Raw genomic sequence first — 22,449 nt, 5'->3', positions numbered from 1 at the left:
GTTTTAGCTTTCAGTCTGGCCAAAACCCCCTGGACTGGCTCTAACCAGCCAGCCCCCTTCTCTCTGGGCCAATTCCACGGCCATGGCCATGGCCAGTTGGCCAGTTGTGCAGTTGGCCAGTTGTGAGTTTTGTCAGTGTTGATAACTTTCTGGCTAGTGAAGAACGAGCAAGCTGGCTAAAATAGGCTAAAACGGGCTAAAGTGGGCTAAAATGCGCTAAAGTGCAAAGGGGTGCTGGGGGTGCTGGGAGGGGGGAAAGCTGTTGAAAATGGGTTTTCGGCCTGCTGCAAGTGTAATTTTAGCCAAAACGCGAATTGCGAATTGCGAATTGGATTGCGGCTTATAAGCACGTTTATAAATTACTGATTCGTCTATGGACTACGGCCAGGTTAGCCGTAGTCCACCGGTCGGTCCATAGTTCATCGTCCCAAGCCGAACCCGGGCTTATGTCAGCGAATGAATAAATTAAATATTCCATCTCCATCATTGAAAATGTGGCCGTGTGTTTATGTGTCTGCTCGCGCTGGGCTTTAATTAACTTTTTTACGTATGGCTGTGGCAGATTGGCAACTGCTAAAAATTGAATTTCCCCCTTTGTAATTAATTTGTATTAAAAAGCAATATTAGACGGCCAGCAGCATTGCCAATCCCGGCCAGAAATTCCGGCTTAGTCCGGCTTAGGCCTTGTCATTTGACCCAAATGCAACAACTGACTTTGCTCCTCCGCTTGATTGCATTAATTGGGCAAAAAATGGACAAGTACGAGTCGAGTATGGAAATGCAATAAAGTGTGTGTATAATCCAAAGCAAATACAACTGCTAATTGGATAATAATTGAAAAGTTTCGACTGGAATGAATGCATCTGGATGAGAGCAGAAGATGAATATGTCATCCTGACACTTTGACTCAATTAAAAATATTTTAAATAATAGTTTCAAGTATTTGCCTTAATTCAATCCATTTGCTTGCACGTTGTAAAGTGTAAATTCATTAAAATGAAAACACAGAACAGAACAGAACAGGGCAGAACAGAAAAAACCCCCACTTATCTCATTCCAATTTCCGTTTCACTCTTGAACGAATCCCGAAATTCCCCAACTAATTAAAAAACGCATTATTCAAAGTGCCACAAAAAATATTGAAAATGAAAGGAAATCCCCAAGGGCAGCCAAGTGAGTTTCCCTTTTGGAAATCGGGTTTTTGTTTGACCGCCGGTTTTATGGCCAGATTGCAGATACGGAGATACAGATAAATACGCTTTTCCGGCCTTTCCACGCATCCAATAACCGATTAATAAATATGCGCAAATTTTATTTTAATGCCTTCTCGCCGGCACGTGAGTTATGACCTGGTTAAGAGTCCTGGCTTTTGGCTTTTGGCCTTTTGGTCTTTTGGCCTTTTACGACCTATGCCAAGCCGCCTAAATTGGCCACAAATCGTGCGAAAATAGCGAAGATCTGTTCTGTTTCGCTTTTGCATTTGCGGGCCTTTGCACATGCCGCAGCCAGCGCAAAATCAATTAATTTAAATTTTTATTGCCACACTTGCCACACTTGCCACATTAATTCGTTGATTCGCCTCAATTTCTGTGCGAAATGTGTTGTCTGCTCACACGGATGATTTATGTGAGTCTGCCAAGATGCTTCTAATGGATAATTCATCTGCATGGTGTTCATGTGTTTTCCTTCCCGTCTCCAGTTCTCCCCCATGAAGGGCACTTTGGAGCTATAAATATATATTTAAATAAATATTTATATTTAAAATAAATTCATAGATATCCTATTTACTTAGAAATTTGAGTTGAAGTTAGAAATAAGTGCAACAAATGGTAAAAAATACACTAGAGGGGTGTTTGCAATGGTAAACTAAGAATTCATACATTCATCGTACACTGAAGTACACTTAAAATTCACAGTTTACGAACTCAAACGCACTTGTCCTGCTTTACGCCTCCAAAAATACTCAAAGATTATTTGGGCATTCGATGGGCGCCATTCACGTGTTTATTTTCTGGCCGAGATGTTCCAGCTCATTGGGTTCATTTTTGGCATTAGCACTTGGCATTGTTAAAGCACTTTGAATGGCAATTAAGTGGAGGATGAAAAACATTCCCACCCACACACACAGCAGCAATGGAAATGTGGGAAAATACAAGTGCAAACACACACAACACACCACACACCACTCACACTCTTACACGGACAACTCAATTTGCACTTCATCTGTTGATGCGAGTGTGCTGGTAATTGCTAATTGATTTTGCCATATGCATTAGTTGATACATTTATAATTATGCCTTTCAATTGTCGGGCGCTTGAAGTGCCGGCGACTCGATGAGGCATGAATCTTAATGCCGCACGCATTTCTCATTAGGTGATTATGATTGAGGGCGAGAAAATGTGGAAAAGCAGCAGAGGCTGGCACAGCAACCCCAAATTGCTTGGCTTACTGACCACGGTGCATGCGGACCACGGAACAACACTCTAAAACTCGAAACTTTATTAATTTTAATTAAAAACACTCGACTCATTTTGAGGGTTAAGCGATTTTCCTCCAGCTTTTCTCTGTGTGTGTCTGGTTTCCATAAGCCGCAGAACACTCGACCGGCCAGCATGCGGCGAGAACAGTTAAAAACAAGGAAGCCATCGTCGGGAAAACTTACTCCATTCGCCCTTTGCAGTCTCGCCGACTCAGTGAGTTCCCTACACCAACGGGTCCACCTTGGGATGCCCCCAACTGGTTGCATCTCAATTGATGAATGATACATGTAAATATAGTAGTACTTTTTCGGATTAAAATATTTTGAAGGCTTTGAATTGGTGATGGCATAGGTATAAAAATGAATCATTTCCCGCCAAATGTTTCCAGATTCCTTGCAAAAACTCAACACAATCACTTGTAGTCCTGCGAAACTGTTAGGCAATCGTAAACCGAGTAGAGCACCCGGGCTTCTCCCGAAGCGACTAGGAAATATCATTAAAAAATCTGAAGTGAAGTTAAACTTCTGCCCAAAAGGCGTAAGACGTTTTGTGTATTCCGGAAGTCCAGGACCAGCGAACAGAGACCAGCGACCAGAGAGGAGGGCACCAAGGAGCCAGGATAAACAGGGGTTGGCCAGAAGCCCGGGGCCGGGAAATCGTTGGGTTGTGCGACTTTTTGTTTATTGTTTTGACGCCGCACGCGGCAGTTGGTCGCTTTACGCCATAAAACGCAAAGGTGCGACGACGATAAACAATGGGCAATGGGCAAGAGGCTCAACCCCCCACTGTTAATTGTCTTGGGCCAAATGCACGTTTTAAAGGAGAAATTATCTTTATAAATATACGCAAAAATGGAAAATAAGAATGGGTTAACTCCATTTCCACGAACTCAGGGCTGGATTAAGTGCTGGGTTGTAGTTTTCGAATGGGAAATTGTGTTCACTTAACTTCATCGAAAACTTTATTTACTTTGTGTAATATTAAGCTAAAAAATAATACGAAAATCGTTTTCATACACAAAGATAAGTTAAATGTCTTTTTTTTGTCGTATTTGTTCGATTTATTTTTACATTAAGAGCTCATGGTTAATGGAAAAATCAGACCGTTCTGGGCAGGCATACAAAAGATTTCAGACACACACTGGCAGGCACACCTTACTGACTAAACATATATTTGTATAATGGTTTCCTTATTGGGATCCCATCAGTTGACTGTGATGGGCTCTACACTTGAGCTTCTGGCCAACTTATGCAGTGGACCCAGGAGACTGAGCAGAACCGGCAGCAGGATCAAGCCGTGGGCGGCTCCGATCAGGACAATGCCCAGATACATCCGGAAGTAGAAGACCTGGAAGATCTGCGAGTTGGAGAAGCCCAGAACAACGATGCCCGCGAACTTGGTGAGAGTTATGCCCGAAAGGACACTGCTTCCGGTTACATTTAGGGAGTGAGTAGCCCGCTCCTGGGCAGTTCCTTCCGCCCTCTTAAAGGACCTCACAATATGGGCCACAAACTCAACTCCAATGCCCACGCACACCACCAGATTCACCAGCGATATGGCATTCAGATTGATGCTCCACGCCCACATCATGCCCAGCATATTGATCAATATGCAGACAACCATGAAGAGTACGATGAACGTGGAGGTGATGTCCAGACCGGTTATCAATAGGGTGACCAGGAATATGGCCACCAAGGACATTCCCAGCGAAAACATGGCGTCCTCCCAGATCGTCAGGTACTGCTCGTAGTAGATGTAGAACACGCAGTAGGCGAATATCTCCGCATCCACGCCACTCTCGTCGAACATCGCGTTTATTTCCCCTGCAATCCTCCGAACTTCGCGCAGCTGGGAGTAGAACTCCTCTGAGGTGGTCGACGTTGTGGAGTATTGCATGAAGTAGGTGTCCTGCACGGTGGACATGCCCGCATCGTCGATGGTGTAGATCACGGCCTGGAAAAAATACGGAATGTTATTCAATTATATTCACCTCCGAGGCATAGAATGCTTTATGTATAATCTATATCTATAACATGTATCTCCTAAAAGGGCTTTCGTTTGAAAACAACGATTTGGTCCTCTAATTATGCTAGTACTCACATCGGCGTACGAAGCTCTACCAGCCTTGGCACACTCGGCATCTGGCAGATCGAAGAGGAAGTAGGGAATGTACTTGCTGAAGGTCTCGGCATCTGGTCTTAGGCCATTCTCGGTGAATCCACGTTCACAGGGCAGGCAGTCTTCACTCTTTGAGTCTGGAAATGACAATCTTATCAGTTCCAAATTTTTTATAACCCATTAAATATATTCTGAGAAAACATGTGGTATCTAAGCACCACCTGCAAACTAAACACTTTCATGAATTCATTAATGGTGATTCAATCACTTATAGTATAAGTTGCTGACATTAGGTGAATGTGCACTTTTCTTGTAATGCCATTACAAAGTACTACATTTAAGTAGCAACAAAGATTTAGTGGATACTCACTGCTGGAGCAGAAGCCGCCGGTGGTGATGTTGTACTTGCAGCAATCGCTGATGGCCAGCCAATCGATGTAGTCATCCAGCCAGGAGGAGGCCGGTCGGGCCAAGGCCGTGATTTCCGGGTACCGCGACTGCGTGTACAGCTGGACGGACAGTGAGTTGTTGTTGCACTCGACTCCGCCGCAGATGAGGTTCTGCTGCAGCGGCTCGGAGTAGTTGAGTCCGGGCTTGAGGACCCAGTAGACCGGAGCTCCCATCGCCAGCAGGTCGACCATGTAGCGGAAGTACTTGACCACATGCGAGTTCTTCGGCATGGACATCTCTTGGTCGAGGCCCTTCTCAATGGAGGGCGTCACCATCAGCGATAGACATGTAACCACGGTGAAGATCAGCAGCACGGACACCTTTACGGGCCTGAAATGGAAGTTAAAAGTGAGTTTGAGTATAAATGTACATTATGTACATTAACTGACTTGGAGAGCAGGAAGGGGGAATAGAAGTTCTTGAACATGGTCTCCAGCAAGCCGACCTCCTTGGGTCGACCATCCACGCCCTCCTCGCCCACGTCCTGCATCTTCTTTGCACCGCTCCTCACGCAGCACAACATGTCCAGTCGTCCGTCCTTGTAACGCTTCTCATCGATGGCCATCAGGGCCACGAACGCGGTGATCTGGAGCAGGAAGTCCAGCAGAATGGCGATGGCGGCATACATGGCGAAGGTCTTCACAGCCGGCATATCCGATATGCAGCCGATGGCAAAGCAGGCCATTTCGCTGCCCGCCGTCTGGAGGATCGATGGACCCACCTGGCCAATGGCTTCTCCGATCGCCTCATGTGTGGTCTCAAACTTGGAATGGTCCAGTCTCTGGTACGTGTGCACCATGATGAAGATATTGTCCACTCCCACGGCGAGCACCAAGAACGGAATCACTTCGATCGCCAGCATTGTGGTGGTCACGTCGAGATAGCCCCAGAAACCCAAGCTGCACACCACCGAGGCCAGGACAATAACTATGCCTCCTATGGCCAGCATAATGCGTGACTCCCTGAGGAATCCCCGACAGCTGCGAATGTGACCCAAGGCGATGGCCACGTAAACGAACATCACCACATAGCTGATGACCACTGTGCCCACTTCTCCCTCGGAGAGCTCCACTATCGCATCCTGGATGGATCTCTCGGCCATGTAGGCGATGTCCAGGCGATCGCTCTTGTAGTCCCGCAAGAAGTCAACGAACAGCTTCTCCCACTGCATATTCGGCTCCAGCTTGGACTCGTCGTTGGAGTTCCGACCCAAGAAGGTGATCACAAGTCCGGTGGCCAGCATGTAGTCGGGCTCCTCACCCACCGCCACCTTGGGCATGCCACCCACCGCAATGCCGGGCTCGATGGGTCCGCCGAATGTTCCAAAGCAATCCTCCATCATGGGGACTCTAGGAACGTGAATTGGTATATACCATATGTTAGTTGTCCCAAGCTAATTATCTTTCGTTATTGTGCTAGTGTAATTGAAGAAACATCTTGCTCACCGAAGACAATCCTCCATTTGATTGAGGTAGTTAATGGTGTAGTTGTTGCTATCGACATAGGAGTTCTCGAATCGATCCATGTCGTGCTGGAAGTATCCATAGACCGACTGGATAGCACAACGCTCGACTGTGGGCGTTTCGCCAGCCATTAGCACAGGGGCATAGCAGATCTTGTCGAGGCCCTCGTTCTCCGCCATGCCCAACTTCATAATGGACTCCTGCAGTTCAAAGACTTCCTTCAGGAAGTTATACTCGAAGGCTGGACCAAAGTTCAGCACACCGCTGGGGGCGTCATGGGTGAACTGTAAAGAGTTTCGCGGATTTCGATCGGTTTTTAGGAAGACTTTCGAACCAGTTACACTTCAAGCGATTACTTCTAAACTGCAGATGCCATTAAAGGAGAGGGATATATGCTACTTACATATGTCTGATCGACGGCCTTAATGAACATCTGGTTGGTGCGATAGAACGGGCCGAAGTGCAGATCGAAGTAGTCCTTCTCGATCCTCGTCTGACTCTGCTCGCTCGCCCACAGTTCCACGGGATCCGTGGTGATGCTCATGTAGCGAATGCCATAGGACAGTCCAGCGATGGCCCAGGAACAGAGGGCCAGGACCAGAACCGGGTGCTTGGCACAGAAGGTGCCCCAGATGCGGAAGCCGTGGTAGAAGAACTCCCCGAAGAGGGTGGGCATGCAGACACTGGGCGCCGATCGCTTTCCAAAGGCGCCCCAGAAAATAAATATGGACAGGGCGCAGGCGATGAGCAAGGCCAGGATGAAGGTGACCCCGTACAGTCCGGCGATCTTCCACAGCTCCTCGGGACCCGTGGGAGCATCCGTCAACGGGCAGGACTCCTCGCAGTCGATGCAGGCGCACGCATAGCTGTCCTCGTAGCTCTCGCCGCACTTGAGAGGGCTCAGATCGAGGAAAATCTCCGTGGAACCCTCCTCCGCATCCTCGGACCACTTGTAGTTGATCTGGAACGGCACGTAGTCGCCGGTAACGTCGCCCATGAACTCGTACCATCTGCGGTAGCTGCAGGTCTTGGCATTGTAGCTGCCACAGCCCAGATCCATGGCAGGACGTCCGGTTTGGGTGTGCTGTATGCCAATGCAGCTGTTGTAGATCCTCGACACCGTGTCGTCCGTGATTCGATAGTCGATGTATTCCACATACTCCACACCTGCCTCGCTTGTGTCAGTGTAGGCGGTCAAGAAGAGAGTGTGGTTCTTGGCACAGGTCATGGCGCACACGGTCATGGCCATGTTCCTTGTGCAAGTGGGACACCTGGAGAAGACGCCATCTGCCTGCGATAGTCCAGTCTCCATGGCATCGATCTGGGCCGCATCGCAGCACAGACTCAGCTCGTCCTCGCCACTCTCACCCTTGTACTCCTTGTACAGCAGCGGACATCGCTTGGCGAACAGAGCCTCCGCAGTCGGACTATTCAGAGGCCTTGCCGGATCCGTATCGGCCTTATTCACCCAATGGGGGCCTATCATGTGGCTCTGTCCATACCAAATGCAGCCCAGCTCCGCGCTTTGCGACCAAACGCCGGCTATTAGCCACACGAAGGCGAAAATCACTTTCATTTCGACACAAAAATCACAAAAAAAAAAAAATAAATCAATCTTGAGAACTCTACTCCTCGTAGAGAGTGAAAACAACTCGCGCCGGCAGCACGCCACTAACTGAAGCAAACCCAGCCCGATCCACTGACCATTAACACATTAAATGCTGGGCAGACTATATCGAAAATCGGGTGGAGTAGCCAGCGATTAGATTTCCAGCGTTTTGGGTTTCTTTCACCACTTTTTTCCCCGGCCTTATCGTCAGGCGATAAGCTTCTGAATTCATTTGGATTGTGTTGTAGCAGACTTAATGGGTATGCAGGCACCCTTATCTTCACGCGGATTAATATGATATGACATGGCGACAGGTGATCGAAAAACGATTAGATATTAAAGGTCAATTCTGGAGCTGAGTACCTGGAACCACACTTCCTAGGATGGCAGAGTAGCCAGACGGTAGCTTTCTTGGAAAGCACAAACATATACAACATAGCTTTATTGTCAAATGCCTTAAAACTAAGATTTTTTGTAGAGATGATAGTATAGTTTATAAACCTAACACTAACATAAGCGTGAATAGTGGCCAACGACAATGTTTGTAGTTGATTAGTGCTTGTGGGAGGCCTACTGCCAATTAAGTTGATTAAACTTAAAAGTTTTTATATATGCTCCTAGCAAAGGTGCACAATAAGTATTACTCCAACCTTTTGTACGTTAACACTTGGAACTGGCACTGCACCTGTGCAGACACCTGAGCTTGTATCTTGGGCTTATCGTAGGGTGAATTGGCCCAAAGCAGCTGGCTCAGCTGGACGGCACAATAAAATCGCGACCGGCTCTTTTCTGGAACACCTGTTCCCTTGCTCGTTGATAAGTGAAAAGAACACTCGAGATCCTCGATTGCCATAAAGTTTATACGGCTCGGCAACTTCGGCGCGAAGGTCTTAATCTGCGCCGGATGAGTGATTCACTGAGAAATACCAACCACATAAAGTAGCCACAAAATTGTTGGCCTATCGAGTGGCAATGCTCATTTTTCGTATTCAGAGAATAGAATGCTTTGTTCCTGGAAGTAAATCAGATTTGATTCATCCCCAATCGCAGTTTAGTTTTTATTTGTAATCAAACATATTTGAATCTTGGCGAGTTTTCTCAACGTACATATATATATTTCATCTTGATGCTATACATCACTAGATGTTGATTAAATTCTGATATTTTAGGACGAGGAACCCAAAAAACGCTTTAAGTTAACATTGTGTACTGATCCACGTAGTTTGGTTACTAAAATAGTATATTTACATTCCATTTATCTGCCAGCAAGAAATGTTTTGGATCTAATAAAATGTTTTGTGGCATACAGTATATGTATGTATATAGTTTAATTTAAGTGCTTTCGTTAGAATAAATATACAGCACAAAATTTCAATCGTAGCTCGTTTGTTTAATCCATCAGATGGCAAGCAATTTGTTGCTTGATTTATGAGAAAGTCTGGTAAAATTTCAAGTTTTCATAGAGTTTATAAATTAGTTTAAATGAAATGGACAAGAAGTTCTGCTACTCGGAGAAAAAGACCCTAGCGCATATCGAAAAAAAGCAGAATCGCCAGGGAGGTCGGGATTCCCAGTTGGAGAAGGGTCAGGATGGCGAGGAGGGGGAGGATGATGGCGGCGAGGCTTTGGCTCCTGGAAACTCCGCAAGGGCACCGCAGAGTATGTTCTATATCAAATTAATCTGTATATAAGTGTAGTCTATGTTGTCTATATTACCTAGAGTTGGGAGTTCTGAAAAACCTGGCCAATGGCTACTTGAAGTTGGTACACGAGATCGAGGCCAACCTCTGCCTGCCAGCGCCTCCTTTGATCGAAGCTAAACCAGAGCGTGAGGTGGGTGGGGCGATCGCTGGAAATTCCCAAGCCGAGGAGGAAATATCGCAATCTTCCGAGGATGCCACTCATCCAGGCATAGGCTTTGTGGATTTGTATCGGCGCAGTCTTCATTTCGAGTGCTTGGGCATTCCCCTCACTTCCTTGGAGCTTTTCTCTATGGAATGCCAGCAAAATGAAGAACTAGAGGGAAGAATCATGGGAGGCCATCGAGCTGGCACTGAAGGGCTGCATTCATGGAAAGCTTTAGATGAGCGCTTGACCAAGGAAACTGAACGGGTCCCTGAAAGAAATCTATCGAATAGAGCTGATTGTCATCCATACGAATGCAAAAACCCCTTAAGAAATACTTCTGAATCGATTTTGTTCCCAGGGAAATGCACAAAACTGAAGCCCATGCTAAACATGCTGACTAAAACTGACCTGGATGAGGAAACGGAAGCAGTACTTGATGAGGAACATGGAAAGCAATTTTCCACGAATGAGCTACACCATCATTCCTCCAAGTTCCAGAGTCGATCTTTATGGAAAGGTGCCCACAAAAAAACAGCAAGGACTTCTCCCGGTTCACATTTTGAATCTGCTCCAAGCTCCGTTCGTTCAACAGAGAAAACAGCAAAACAAAATCCAGTTGTTGAAGTACCATCCGTTCAATTACCAAAACAATTTTATAAATGGGCTAAATTACCAGCTAACAGTTCAAGCAAAGTTCTTCGTGGTAAAAAGAAATCGTCAAGTCCCGAAAATCGTCAAGTCCAAAACTGCAGGGAAACGAGCAGAAAAAGATGGCACAACGATTTTAGAGACTTGGGTGAGCCGAAATCGCCTAGATCGAATAAGAAAACCAGAAATACCAAAGTCAAGGGTTCATCTTCACGTTGGCTGCCTTGTAGGCCAGAAGGTAAATCGAAAAGATCTAGAAGATTGCATGCAGGCTCAGAACTCAAGGCAGCCACACCCTTGGCGTTGGAGTCCCATCTATATGGAAGTGACAGTGAGGCACATGCCTCTGGTCCAGCGGAGAGCTCCTCTATGAAAGTGTGCGAGAAACGCTTAGAGGAGCTAATGACAAGGAAGCCAAAGCACTTGTGCTTGAGGAAGGCTATCAGCCCGGTTGTTGAATCCGATTTTGAGGCAATGGAGCCTCTGCGTTCCAACGATACCTTCACGGAGGCGTGGAAGAACTCGAACTTGAATAGGGGCCACCACCACCGAGACCTACGGATCGGCGGGCTTTATAGTCGGGCCGAGAAGCTTAAGTTCCAGCCCATAGATCGCCTGGACGCGGGCTGCGTGGGACTGCCGCTGTTCAAGAACTCGGACGAGTCCCTGGAGCGGACCCAGTTCTTTGTGACCGAGTTTGACAAGCTGAGTCGCGCCGAGAGGATGCAGGACATAGAGTTCCGAATGCGCCAGTTGCGGTGGCTGCAGGCCAGGTCGGATCAGGAATATCGCCAGCACTTCCGGAAACAGAGGATTGCCTTCAAGAGGGTCCTGACCAATTCGGCGCAGTTTGCGTGTCCTTTGGGACACGACGAATGTCCGGCTGTGATGAACGCCACGCTACTGGCACACGTCGTATCCCGGCACTTGGATGAGCCGGGCAAGGAGCTGCGTGAGATTTTCGAGGGCGAACAGGTGCTAATGATCTTCAGTCCCATGGCCTTCCAGCTGGGCAAGACTGAGTGCATGTCCGTGCTGGGCTACGGGGGCATCCGGAACAAGCCCTGCACCCTGCCCGCCGTCAGATTTATGCCCACCCGGAACAGCGGCTTACCAGAAGCCTACGCCCACTTCGACGCCCATTTGCCGCTGCTCGTGATGATCAGCAGGAATCGCCTGAGTAGCGTAGAAGGCAGAAGGGTGCGGTTCGAGGGACTAGAAGACGAGGACACCCTCGCTCTGTGGATGGTCACCAGAGATCTGCCTTGTCCCATCCACGTGATGATGACTGTAATCAACCGACGACTAGACATCACCAGGAGCTCCATCATGAAGGTCCGCGAACTCCATAAGTCGCACGATCCTCTCGACTTTATGCCATCGAGCAAAAACTATATGCGACTCAGCGATCACGACATGCGCGTCCTCACCAACGATCACACAGAGCCCATATATATGGAGATCGTTGTGAAGGAGTACCCCGGTATACTTCCATGTCACATTCCTGGCCACTTCCAAGGCGCCGACTGAATCTATCACATTTCCCTTAGTGGTTGGGCCCAATTTTCTGGACTGGCCAATAATTCAGATCTCCCATACGTTAGTATTTATTTAAAACCATTTTCGGCCAGAATTATAGCATTTTTGCATCTTTTAAGAGACTAAATTCATAATGTATGTACATTTGTAGTTTTACGATTAAAGACAGTGTTTTGCAACTCAGAAATGGGATTATTTCCACACCTATAACATTCGATCAAGCCAAGTTCAAATTTTCCATTCTTACCGCCAGCCGTGGGAAACACCCATGTACATATATAATATCAACAGAAAATTGCATATGCAGAAATAAAATACAACTAAAATAAAATGTATTATAAAGGTGTTGATTAAGCCTTAGTTTACTTTTTTATTATTATACCTGGTACGCGTAGAGTAATAGGCTATACTTGACTCGATGAAAAGTAAGTAACATGTTGACATTCGAGATATCCGACTATAGCATTCCATCTTGTTGTAATTTTAAGTGCCTTTTAGGAGGAGTTAAAGAATTTTGGACTAGGCGTTAAGTGAAGTATTAAAAATACCACCTCGCACAATCGATAACGGAAAGCATATTTATTTCTAATTAGTTAGCTGGTAACAGGTATCTGGTAGTCGAGGCAGCGTTTGCTTAATTCTTGTCGTTAGTGCCAGATCAAGAATTAGTATACATTATAGGTTATACGACTATATGCAATATACATTTCACTTTATTTAACTATTGTGTAATCTATCTAATCGAATTATTTAATTACTATGTAAGCTTGCTGATTTTGTAATTACCCCAACAATATTATGTATTTACTGTATTTATTTATTATATTAATTTAATTTATGTACCGCTCAGTCAAACATATCCAGTTTCTTTCGCTTACCGAAGCTAATCAAATTCAAACATACTTGATTACACGCTTTATGATGCAAAAACGTTTCCGATTACTTATCTTATCCTAGTTGGGGACCCTAAGCGATAGATCACTACAAAGTGGACATAATCGAGTGGTTTCCATTCCAATTATATTGAGTGATTTGATTGAGTCATTGAGTGAAAAGTGACTGCTTTTTACCTGTCAGTGCTTATCGCTATGTCAAAACCTTTTCATTTTTCTAAGATTTACTGCTTGACCACCTAGGTCAGTGAATTTTACACGAGGTATAGCCTAATGCATAAGTATCAAAATAAAAATAGCTTCATAATGGTATTTCATTATTATTATTATTCCCCCTTTTGTAGGTTATTTCACATTGATTATGTTATCAGCAAGGAAATGTAATTAATGTTTCCTTCGACTTCATTTTAAAAGTGAGCATTGTGTTTTCAGATCGATTAAGAGCAAGCGATCACTTTGCAGGGCTTTTTGAGGTCTCTTGGTCGTTAGTTTTGGCTCTTAAAAGCTTTGCCTTTAATCTCTCGGAGCGTTAACAGCCTGTTAAGCTACCTGTCTCACTTTCGCCTTTCTCTCTCCCTTTCGCCGTGTCTTTTTCTCTCTCACTGCACTGCAGCTGCAAACTTTTGGTTTTATTTATTTTTTATTTCCCAGCCCAAAATGCTATTGAACTCACACGCACACACACCCAAACGCGTACAGCCAGACTTACAAATACACGCGCACGCACACACACACACACACGTACACTTACATATATAGTGGGGACAGATTAAAATATTTAGCTTGCCATGAAGAAGACCTGTATCTGATACAATTCTGTGGAATTTTCAAATAAAATTAAAAAGATTCGAGATAAACCGAAAATCGGACAATTATAAAGCACACCCAGAACCACCCAGGACCACAGGACCACGCAGTACCGCCGGGGACACGTGTCCTGAAAATCCAGACCTACATCAACAAATGCAGAGCCGAGTCCCAAATCCCGAAACCCGAATCCCGATTCCCGAATCGCGAATAGCGATTCCCGATTCCCGAAGCCGAAAAACTCGTAATGCGCCGCTGCAAAGCTATGCCCCCTTGGCCCCGGTTACCCGCAAATAACCCCTATATCATTGCTCCCGTTTTTGTTACTGGTTTTCGGCTGGCTATCCCCCGCTCCATTCCAGGCGCATTTTCTGGAAAATTGTGTCAAGCTGACGACACAATTTTCAAATCGCATGCCCGGAGTTTTGCACATTGCAGTTTTCCGGCTGCACGTCGGCGAAATGCGGCTTTGCTGAGCGAACTGCGAGCGGGTAAAAGTCGCCAACGGAGAGGCAGACAGAGAGGCAGAGAGAGAGAGAGAGAGAGCGTGTGCTAGAGAAGTGCCGTTCTTTTGCCGGCATGCCACACAAAATAATAACGGTACAGTAGCCCAACAGGAAGTGGTGCATTAACACGCGCCGCTTTTCACCTCGAAAATTCGTGCTAAAATCAACACAAAAAGAAAAGTGGAAAACTTCGCGTAACAGTAAACAACAAAAACATTTTAGAGTGCTTGTGTGTCTATGTGTGCATGTGCATGTGTGTGTGTGTGTGCGAAACTCCGTGTGTGTGTGTGTGTGTGTGGGTGGAATGCGGCATTCGATTGCATCACCTAAATAAAGCAGAAACAACAGCCAGCAATGCCTTTTGTGTTTTTTGTAAATGTTCAGGTGTGTGCATGTGTTAGTGCTTGTGTTTGTGGGAGATTCTCTCTTGAATTTGTTGGTGCATTTTTTAAACTCAACTCAAAATCATTTCGGGAATTTTCTGATTTTTTTAGTTTTTTTTTCGGTGCCTCAGTTTGGTTGAAGTTTCTTTAGTAACTAGAACATTTAACAAGTTTTGCCCCAAGGGGTGGCTAAAAACGTGTAGTTGCACATCGATTTAAAAGATCTGATAAATATTCTCGAAATTAGGTCCTGCTTTAAAGGATTATTTAAGGTGCACGTTGAATTTCCGATTTTCATTTGGAAATTACCGATAAAGAAACGATATATTTTGCCTCCTACAATACAATTTAATAGAAATAATGTGTTTGGATACATTTAAAAATATGATTATTAATGGAAACAAATTCTGATATAAGAAAAACAGTATAGTTTGCACTTAGTTTTGTGATAAGCCTTCGGCTTTCCGGAGCTAAGAGAGAGATTAAGAAAATTTGTTGTATTTATTCGCTTAAATTTAAAATATTTCTCCATGAATGTGCCCACATTAATATGCAATATTTTTGTTAACCGCAAAATGGCAAAACCGGCAGGCCAAAAACCCCACAAAAGGCGAAAGAATGACCGAGGGTGAAGCGGGGGCCGAGGGCGAGGGAAAGCGAGAGAGGGGATGCTCGGCTTGAAAACGTGAAAAGCACGTGCAGCACGAAAAGCGACGGAAAAGCGGCGAAAACTTTTCGGTGTGAATGCCTTCTGCACAGACACAAAAACGAGTTTTTTTCGGCCAGCGTCGCTGGAGACGTCGACAGCGCTGCCGACGCTAACAGCGCTGCAGTTGGGAGCGATCTCTGTTAGGCGGCAAATGTTAACTGGGGCAAAATGTGAAAGGACAAAATGTTAGTAGGCAGCTTTTTAGATTCTGTTGCACATCCAATCATATTTTAACTTTTTCACGAAATGCACGATTGCACGCAGTCAGATTTCAAAATATGAAAATAAAATATACATAAATGTTTTAATGTTAAGGCTTCAAATTAAATAACTTATTCCATATTACCGTTTAAATTTAAATTAAACAGAAACTCCGGAAATAATATTGTTAGGGTTCTTGTAATATAACTTATTTATAAAAAAAGAAAATTGTCCTATTTGGTATTTTCCTATTTATTTTACTCTTTCTTTGGTAGGTTTTGTAAAAAGCACTTTGAAAACAATTAGTCACGTTTTTAAAAATGTTGTAATTTCTGTGGTATTGAAACTTTCTAAAGGGCTTCAAATATTGTTGATGTGCTTTATTTAGCTTTATGCTTTCCCAAAGTAAATGTATTCAAGAATCTTCGCTTTGATTCAACGTTAAATGTGTGACAATGATTTTTCTGATTGTTGTTGTTGTATTGGTTCTTACTTTCACCAATCTCCCTTCCCTCTTCCCCCTTGCGGCACTTTTTTCTCTTGCTGAAAAATTAGCGCTTCAATGTAGGCAATTTGTCAATTACTGATGGCAATGCAGCAAGCGCACAACAGGAAGACAAACAGCTGCAGCAGGAGCTCGTCCATCTCTCCAGCACCGACTCTTCGGAAAGCTCTGCTCCCTCGCAGGAGAGAGCGCGGCAGCGACGTCGGCAGAGGGGCCCGAAGTGGCTTCGCGCCACTTCGTGTTCCTGCCGAGCAGCTTGGCCTTCCGCTCCCGCTTACGCACGCTTACCGCAATTGTCTGTCTGCCGAAGACTTCGGCTCAACTTCGGGCGGCGCTTCGGCTGCGCTGCCGTCGTCGGCGTCGCCGTCGGCTTTTCAGCTGAATTTCGTTTTTCCGAATTTCCCTGCAGCAAAAACAGTTTGCATTTGTTTTTCCGCGTGTTCGCACACGTTCACGGGTCTGCGTTTTGATTTGCTCTTCCCACATTCCTATATTCTCCACCTGCCACACATCCATATCCACACATTCATTCAAATTCTCCATTACTCTCTTCTTGCGGCTTTTTTTTGGCAGCCGTAACACCGTTATTGCACCGCGTGTGTGTGAGCCAATGTGTGTGTGTGTGTAAAGGATTTGAAAAACTACACTTGGGATTGCTAGTTTTTGGGGGTTTCTCCACGCTTCCCGGTTTATTTTGGATAGCAATAAATATGGATAAGGCGTTTTTCCATTTCCAAAATCTAGATATTATAACCTTTCATTGAAGCCACATCGAAATTTTTTGAGATTGAGGTGGTTACAATGATTTCAAGATTTTGGCAGGATTTTGTTTGGTTGCAAATTTAGTAAAACTTGCAAGCTAGAAAATAGTTACAAATAATTTTGTTTTCACGTTTACGAAATGTTGATAAATTATTAGTAGCATGTGTAGGCTTAGGAAATTTATACAAAAACTTTTTTTGTGAAAAACGAGAATAAAGTCATCGAATGAACCGAAAATATTTCGCCATTTTAAAAGTGTGCATACTGTAAATCTGCGAGCAGTTAAAAGATTCAGAGCAAAAACTTTGTCCACAAAAGTGATTTTCTTAAACAAAGAATACATAACGTTAACTAAAAAAAATAAATATTTTGATTTTTTATATAAGGTTTTAATTCTCTTACGCACTGTTAAATGAAAATTAAGATTGTGGAACAACAAAAATATACTTCTTAAAGTAACATTCAAAATGGCTTAGAATGCTTGAAAATATTATAAAAAGTCCTGATCATATTTTAGAGGATACGGTTTAATTTAGGGAATTGAGCCAAATCTATAATATAATTTCAAAAATTGCCACTAGTTTTAGACAAAGTTCGTAGCCAATGCAGTTTTGGAGAGAACCGAATCTCTCCAGAAGTTGCAACTCCGCAGCGCCGACGTTAACTCTCCCGCTGCCACCGCCACAGCTGGCGTCTCTGCCGACCGCGATAGCGACGCCGACTGCGGGCAGAGCAGAACTGAAACTGAAACATGGAAATCGTGAAGAAAAGTCGAGTCGTGTCGAGATCGAAGCGCCGAACGGAACGGAACGAACGGAGCTGAACGGAAGTGCAGTGCAAAGCGGAAACGGAAGCTGGAGCAGTATTCCCACTTAGTGCTTGGCACGCACACACACCAGCTCGCACACACCACACACACAATCAACCGAACACGCTCGCACACACACACGTGCGTTTGGCGGCGTTCCCCATAATATTGTTTCTTATATTTTTTCAAACTTACAACGCGTGCAAGCGATTGAATTTTTTTTGCAAATTTTTTTAACGTGCTCTCTGTCTTTATATATAAAAATACAAAATAAAAACAAAATGTATCAAATGAAATGTAACGAAAAACAACCCTAAACAGCAGCGAGAACAACAACGTGCGGTGTTGTGTGTGAGCCTGCCGCAAAAATCAAATGAAAGTCCAACTGCAAAGTAAGGCTAAAAGAAAGTCGACACAAGTGGCAATATGCAGTGCGTGTGCATAGAAAAACCAGATATACAGCGGCCACAGGGTATTGTACTTTGGACAAGTGAAATATCCCCCAAACGCCAGTGAAAATCGAAGGGAAAACCAACGCAGCATACGCAGCATACGCAGAAAACACCGGAATCACTGGGAAACCGGACACAAAATGCTAGGCAGCCAAATCGGCTGCCTTTGAGGCTGAGTGAGTGGCTCAAGGTGTGTGAATCTATCTAAATATTCCCTCATGCACGTAGAATACGTAGAATATATGCAGATATTGAAAATTGTACACCAGTGTTTATCCCCCATTGTTGTTTGTGTATTTGTCTTGTGTTTTTTATGAGCTAAGTCCGCTGATTTGTGGCCAATTTTTGGCCGAACACTTCCGCTTCTTGGATATACGCGCTGATCGGAATGACCTATTTCACCGGCAAATCAAAGAATATCTCAAACAAATAAATATTGAGAAAACTATATGTTTTCTCTGCTTAGCCATGGCAAATGTATTCAAATAATGGAATTCCATCCCAGTGATGAAGTGCGAAAAGGCAATTGTTTATCAATTGTTCAATAATAGCAAATGAATAATTAAATATGCCAAAAATACTTCAAAAAAAGCAATGGCTCATCGAACACGCTTTTTTCCTTGGGCTTAAATTAAATGCCTGAAATTAAAACGCGAACATTTTTATTGGAAATTCTATCTAGCTTGTTCAACAACGTTACTTTAATGTTATTGTACATTTTGCAGATAAAAGTACTCTTTATTTGCATCTATTGGTTAATGTATTATTATTGTTAATGTGTTTTTAAATATGTATCATTGCAATGGCTTTTTTGAGTTATTAATTTATAATTATATAATTAGTTATATTGCCAAATGATAAAAGTACTCTGATTCCAGTTATTTTCTTAAATATTTTAATGCTCAACAGTAACAATATGTAAATCTGTACATTTTTGTACTCCTAACCCATCCGTCTATAGCCCTTTCATTTTTGTAATTTAAGCAAGTTTGTAAACAAACTCTGCCGTCAGCTGCCGTCGCTAGACAAACATAAACAAAATCGAGAATCATTCAAGCGAAATGGGAAAAAGTTACAATATTTTTAAAATAAATGCCGAGTTGATTTGATGATTTGTTCATGTCTTTCGGCATCTTTGCCTGGCCATCTCTCATTGAGAAGCCAGCGAACCGCAGCGGGAAAAACATCTCCCGATCTCAACGGTCTTTTTTTGACGGTCTATTAATAATTTGGATAATTTGGATGCATAGCCATCCCCTTTGGTCCATCCCATTGGCCAGATCGTTCTTATGCTAACTTTAGAGGGCCTTAGGCCTTTGATATACGAGTGTTTCGACTTTTACTGCGAATTACACAAGTTCTTTTATGTTTGCGGGAAAATTAGTTCAATGCCATTGGGGGCCTAGAATAAAGAAAATTTTTTAGATTTATTATTCTGATCAAAGCTAATTTGTTGTTTTTACATTCGGAATAAGAAGTAGTAATTGTCCGTTAAGCGACTTAAAAGAAAACCACCCCACCGCAAAAAATGGTTTTGAAAATTCGTGTTCATAAATAAAAAGGAATTTTGTATATTTGGTTAACCTTTGAATAGTTTTCCACAGCTAAGTACTTTCCTAGATAAAAAATATATATTGGCATTCGGTAAAATGGATAGATTATTTAAAACACAACTGCACAAATCCTCTGCAAAGGCAAAATAATGGCCCATCAAGTCTTAAACATATTTTCATTTTATTTGTTCAATTTGGTTATATTAAAAACAACGCTGTCACATCCATTAATGCTCAATCGTAAAATTATTCAGAATTTCGCAAAGAAATGGCCACTTGGCTTCCTCCATCACAAATAATTATTGTCAGGGGCTTTCTCCCCGCTTCGGTTTTATTTCCATGCATACATGTGTATGGGTATGTTTCCAAATTGGTTCCGCACATTTTGCCATATTAAATCATCAAAATGGAGGAAAAACATCAAAATGGCCACAAAAAATTAATGCAAATGCTGGCGCTTTCGCATTTAATATGCAGAAATAACAAAAAACGGTCGATGGAGTAAAAAAATTCAAGCGGAGCAAAGTTGAAAGCAAAAAAACAATTGGAATAATTGTGCAATATAATGACATATGAAATTTCATTTCAATTTTGTTTTTGCATCTCTTTATTTATTTATATAAGCAGAAACGGCGCAGAGGAAATCATGTCCATAAACTGAAAATTGCCACGCCAGTAAAAACTCAGTCGCACACGAAATGAACAACAAAGACTGCAGTCCAAATAAAATAAAGTATGAAAAACCCCCCCAACAACTAAATTGATGAAAAATATTATAAATAAATTAAAATAAAATAAATTTACTCGGTGCCAGCATCATCAATTGGCCAGGCAAGCAGAAGAGAAATTGTCGGAATCATAATCAAACTTTTCCGGTACAGGGTAATCAAGGGCATACTTGTTCAGCGATCATTTGTATAAACCTTTTTGAGTTATATCTGTATATAAATACATTTACGATAGCTACTCATGTTTTGCCTTGTAAGATTAATAATATTAATGAAATTAAAAACCTATAATTCCTATTTTAGGAACAGAGAGGGTTTAATATTTCAGTTACTGCCTCTGATTTTTTCCGCACTTTCGGTAGCCAATAGGTTGTTGATAGATTTCATTTTAGTTATTGTCATTTTACGCTTGACCTAATTTACGAGCAGGAAAAAGGAAACATCGTCCCAGTACGAAAAATCAGATGGCAGGATATTCAGGGAGAAGGTACATGGACGAAAGTGTCGCATATTTGTCGCTATCTTTTTTTGATTTAAGCCTGGTGAAAATCCACACTGGAGCACACTGCATAATGGCGAATAATGCGGGCTGAAAACAAAAGTGACTTCCTTTATTGTCGTCTCGACATATCCTTCCATTGTGATCTGAGTTTCAGCTACGGATTTGGGCTTTGGATTGTTGGTTCTGGGTTTTGGGTTTTGGGTTTTCGGGTCCTGCGCCTGGCCTCATTTGTCCTAGTTTAAATGGTCTTTAGGTCGCGCATTAAACCATTGCAAAATTTTGCATACATACATGCACACGGCCAGCTCTCTCTCTCGCCTCCTTTGTGTTGGTGACTATCTGTGTGTGTGTGTGTGTGTGTCTTCCTTTGTGTTTGTATTTATTTGTTTGCTGTTGGCTTTGATTTGGTTTCTGGCCTGGCCTGCTATCGCCATCAAATCAGGCACACAAACATAATTGTGCATGTGCTCGTGTGTATGTGTCTGCGCCAGGATCTTCGTATCTGTGCGTGTGTGAGTGTGTGAGTGTGCCAGTGTAAATAGCAATTACAGGCCAACTACCCGCGACCCCCTCTCCATCCTTGCTCCATGTGTTAGGGTAAATATACATAATCAAGCGAGTGCCCCCAAAAACGAAAATGCAATGAGGCAGCGCACAGAAAACAACAAAAACACTATTTTTACACTTGCGAAACAACAACACCAACTGGGGTACACTTGAAAATAAGTCAGCTCTAAATTTCAGACCGTCAGGGAAGGTATTAGGGTCAAACATAAAAATTTAACGGACGAATAAAAGTGATTTTGCAGCGAAAGAGTCAGCTGCAACAAGCAAATGACTGTGAATTTATTGTTCTTAAGTTAAAAATCTCTTTTAAATATTAGAAAAACATAGAAAATGTCTGCGCTGATACCCTATATATTAAAAAACTAGTTGCAGTCGTGCCACATCCATGTTTCTTCGAAGTTAATGTATAACTTTTTTCCGTGCAAGCCCACAGCAACAATGTTGCACTTAAGCTTCGCCTGCGCCCATAAGTATGCTTCGATAAGTGAGAATAAGCGTGCCTCGTGATGACGATGAATAGCGAGGAAAATGGGTGGCTAAAGAGGAGAGTACATAACGATGCACTAACTTAGTTAAAGTACTTGAATGAAGATGAAAAATTGTCTAGCTAAAAATAGAATAAGCAACGTGCACACTTAAAGGAGAGCAAAGCTAATGGTTGTACAAAATGCCAATGGATGGATAGAGTGCAGTAAATAGTTGCTCTAGGACAAGTGCCTTAATTGTAAAATACCAGATTAATGAACATTTTATAATACTAAGAACATGATATTGTACATTCGCAAAGGAAGTATGATCCGCTGAGTTGATACACCCTTGAATACCATCAACATTCTATCCACTAGCTGCTGTTTTCACTTCGTGTAGCTCGCCCGAGGAAACTCTTAACACCAAAATCGTCTTCATTACCTTCTGCA

General features: G+C 43.2%; 2 protein-coding genes across 2 annotated transcripts; one reads left to right on the top strand and one right to left on the bottom strand.

The window, feature by feature from the left end:
• Nucleotides 1-3,531: 3,531 nt before the first annotated feature.
• Nucleotides 3,532-8,209, bottom strand: LOC122623320 (NPC intracellular cholesterol transporter 1 homolog 1b). Its single transcript, XM_043802404.1, has 6 exons — nt 6,916-8,209; nt 6,495-6,796; nt 5,439-6,398; nt 4,970-5,379; nt 4,582-4,736; nt 3,532-4,434 (listed from the first exon to the last, which is right to left on the bottom strand). The coding sequence occupies exons 1-6, from the start codon at nt 8,086-8,088 to the stop codon at nt 3,685-3,687; spliced, it is 3,750 nt and encodes a 1,249-aa protein (XP_043658339.1). The 5' UTR covers nt 8,089-8,209; the 3' UTR covers nt 3,532-3,684.
• Nucleotides 8,210-9,497: 1,288 nt separating this feature from the next.
• Nucleotides 9,498-12,431, top strand: LOC122623835. Its single transcript, XM_043803186.1, has 2 exons — nt 9,498-9,780; nt 9,842-12,431. The coding sequence occupies exons 1-2, from the start codon at nt 9,609-9,611 to the stop codon at nt 12,145-12,147; spliced, it is 2,478 nt and encodes an 825-aa protein (XP_043659121.1). The 5' UTR covers nt 9,498-9,608; the 3' UTR covers nt 12,148-12,431.
• Nucleotides 12,432-22,449: the final 10,018 nt, after the last annotated feature.

The sequence above is a fragment of the Drosophila teissieri genome, chromosome X, assembly GCF_016746235.2.
Source record: "Drosophila teissieri strain GT53w chromosome X, Prin_Dtei_1.1, whole genome shotgun sequence".
NCBI classification, from domain to species: domain Eukaryota; kingdom Metazoa; phylum Arthropoda; class Insecta; order Diptera; family Drosophilidae; genus Drosophila; species Drosophila teissieri.
The sequence above is the reverse complement of the archived record's forward strand: the minus strand, read 5'-3'. Positions and strand labels throughout refer to the sequence as shown.